Source organism: Amphimedon queenslandica, unplaced genomic scaffold, assembly GCF_000090795.2.
Source record: "Amphimedon queenslandica unplaced genomic scaffold, v1.1 AMPQUscaffold_9883, whole genome shotgun sequence".
NCBI lineage: Eukaryota > Metazoa > Porifera > Demospongiae > Haplosclerida > Niphatidae > Amphimedon > Amphimedon queenslandica.
This window is the reverse complement of record NW_003549846.1, coordinates 1-2,046: the sequence shown is the minus strand read 5'-3', so window position 1 is coordinate 2,046 and position 2,046 is coordinate 1. Positions and strand designations below refer to the sequence as shown.

Here is a 2,046-nt window from a genome sequence, read left to right as displayed (position 1 = left end):
GCCCATACATATTATACTGTGCAGTACTATATATTCCACACAGTGCTACATTTTCCTACCATATGGTTACAGGAAGTTGTAGCACTGGCGGTGCCTTTGATCCGCCCACGCACCATACTACAAACAAATGTAATATAAAAACAATATTAATGCACATATGCTTAATTTCAAAAAGGTTAGTGACTACAGTGATATACCTTTTCCTGCTACTGTAACAGTGTTCATGCTATTAAACAAGTTAGTACTGGTTTGTGTGCTACCAGAAACTGTGCAATTATTACCTGGCATTAAGATGTAAAAACAGATTAGACAATATTCACATTGTACAACAACTGTACATGAAAATTGCAAGTAAAAATAGATGTCATTACTAACAAATCTAACATTTAAGTAATGTAAAGTGGGATCAATAACCATCCAACACATCATATAAAATTATTAACATATTACATGATCACAAAAGTTCTTGTTTGTTAATGAAACTTTTAACAATTTACATAAAATACCTTGTCCTTGAACTTGACTATTAATATTGTATATATTAAAAACTGTATTGCCTAAAAATACAAAACAATAACAGACATATTGACTCAAGCAAGCTAATCTTGTTACTGCAAGCCATGTTGATAAATCAATGTTTGCATGCAATTTTATTAATCACATCCACATATTATTAATTATTACCTCCTCCAGTAGTTGGTGGCTGGTTGACTTGAGCTGAAGGTTGTCCTACATTATGATAGCAAAGTGACACGAAACCAGCAATACCAATACAGTGCAAAATAATTAGTGATGGCTGTATATTTTACAGATTTCACAATTAAAATTTGAATAAATTAAATCCATGAAAATTAACTTGTAATGGCACAAGGTGGCAAAGAGTGTTATTTCTCAAAACTAAATCTTCAAAAATGTATTATTGGGCAAATTTGGGAAATTTAATTAAAGGTATGCATTTATGAAAATTGTGATAATTATATAGATCTAGATAATTCACATGTCAAAATACTATAATTTTATGTTTCTGAAGATAAGGAATTATATGAAATACCTTCTTCTGCTCCAACAGTGCTTGTGGCTCCATCTTTAGCAATAGTAGGAGCTGGTGCTGTATTGTCTTGTGTGGTATCATCAGAAACTGTGAAAAAATTTGGGGAAGAGTAAAAACAATTGGTTAAGACAATGTAATTTTAATTTCATCAGGTAGCAGGTGCAATTGGTGGATTATTGGCACACTGAATCTCATACACATGAAATACATACAACTAAATAACAGCTGCTGGTTCAAAATATTGTCAGTGATATGTGATAATAATTACATAAAATATCAATATTGACATCATCACTAATGAATTTCACAAGTAGGTCGATAAAAATGCAGTGTAACCATTACAAATGTTTATACTTATTTACATGTAAGTTTTATTTATGTGAGCAATAACCATGCAGTACACTATACATAACACTATCATTTACAGTGATGTCAACACTATCATTTACAGTGATGTCACTATAGGAGAATTATATGGTAGAGAGAACCTCTATAAGTCTTAATAATAAACCAGCTATTATTTTGTTTTATTTTCATTCCCTTTCTACTCTGTGTGTTTCTCTGATTTAATGTGATTTTTAAAGCTTGAAAAATAAAAAGAACAAAATTTTACAGTCCAAAAAGATACCCACTATGCATGCTAATATACATTATATTGTGTACCTGTTTTTGATAAAGCATTAGAATCAGTGATAGTCTGCACTGGATCTGATGAGTCAGCATTTCTTGGAGAACCATCGGCATCATTCACACTTTTTTCTATAATAAACAAATAAATAAATGTATAATTAGCATAAATGAACAAATATGATAAAATAATATTAAGTAAGTGATTAAAATTGCATGTAAAATAATTAAAATGAAATGAAGAAAATGTCAAGATTACACTACCTTCAGTTGAGCTCTCAAACCAGCTCCAATGCTGCTCTTTCCCACTGTTAGTAGGTGATTTAGTGCCGGGCAAAGTGCATTTCATTTTCTTCTCATCTTCATTT

At 30.7% G+C, this 2,046-nt stretch overlaps 1 protein-coding gene across 2 annotated transcripts in view; it reads right to left on the bottom strand.

Annotated features, from left to right (window-relative positions):
- The window catches only part of LOC109590539 (5'-methylthioadenosine/S-adenosylhomocysteine nucleosidase-like), a 3,642-nt gene extending 1,602 nt beyond the window's left edge, over positions 1-2,040 (bottom strand). The window contains exons 1-6 of one of the 2 annotated variants that reach the window (XM_020006434.1): positions 1,943-2,040; positions 1,715-1,810; positions 1,052-1,138; positions 685-729; positions 507-557; positions 198-281 (exon numbers count right to left, since the gene is read on the bottom strand). In XM_020006434.1, coding sequence (XP_019861993.1) covers positions 198-281; positions 507-557; positions 685-729; positions 1,052-1,138; positions 1,715-1,810; positions 1,943-2,027 — 448 coding nt within the window. In that variant the 5' untranslated portion in view covers positions 2,028-2,040. The remainder of the gene's footprint in view (positions 1-197; positions 282-506; positions 558-684; positions 730-1,051; positions 1,139-1,714; positions 1,811-1,942) is intronic. The other variant, XM_020006435.1, reaches the window with a different exon arrangement.
- Between the last annotated feature and the right edge of the window lie 6 nt (positions 2,041-2,046).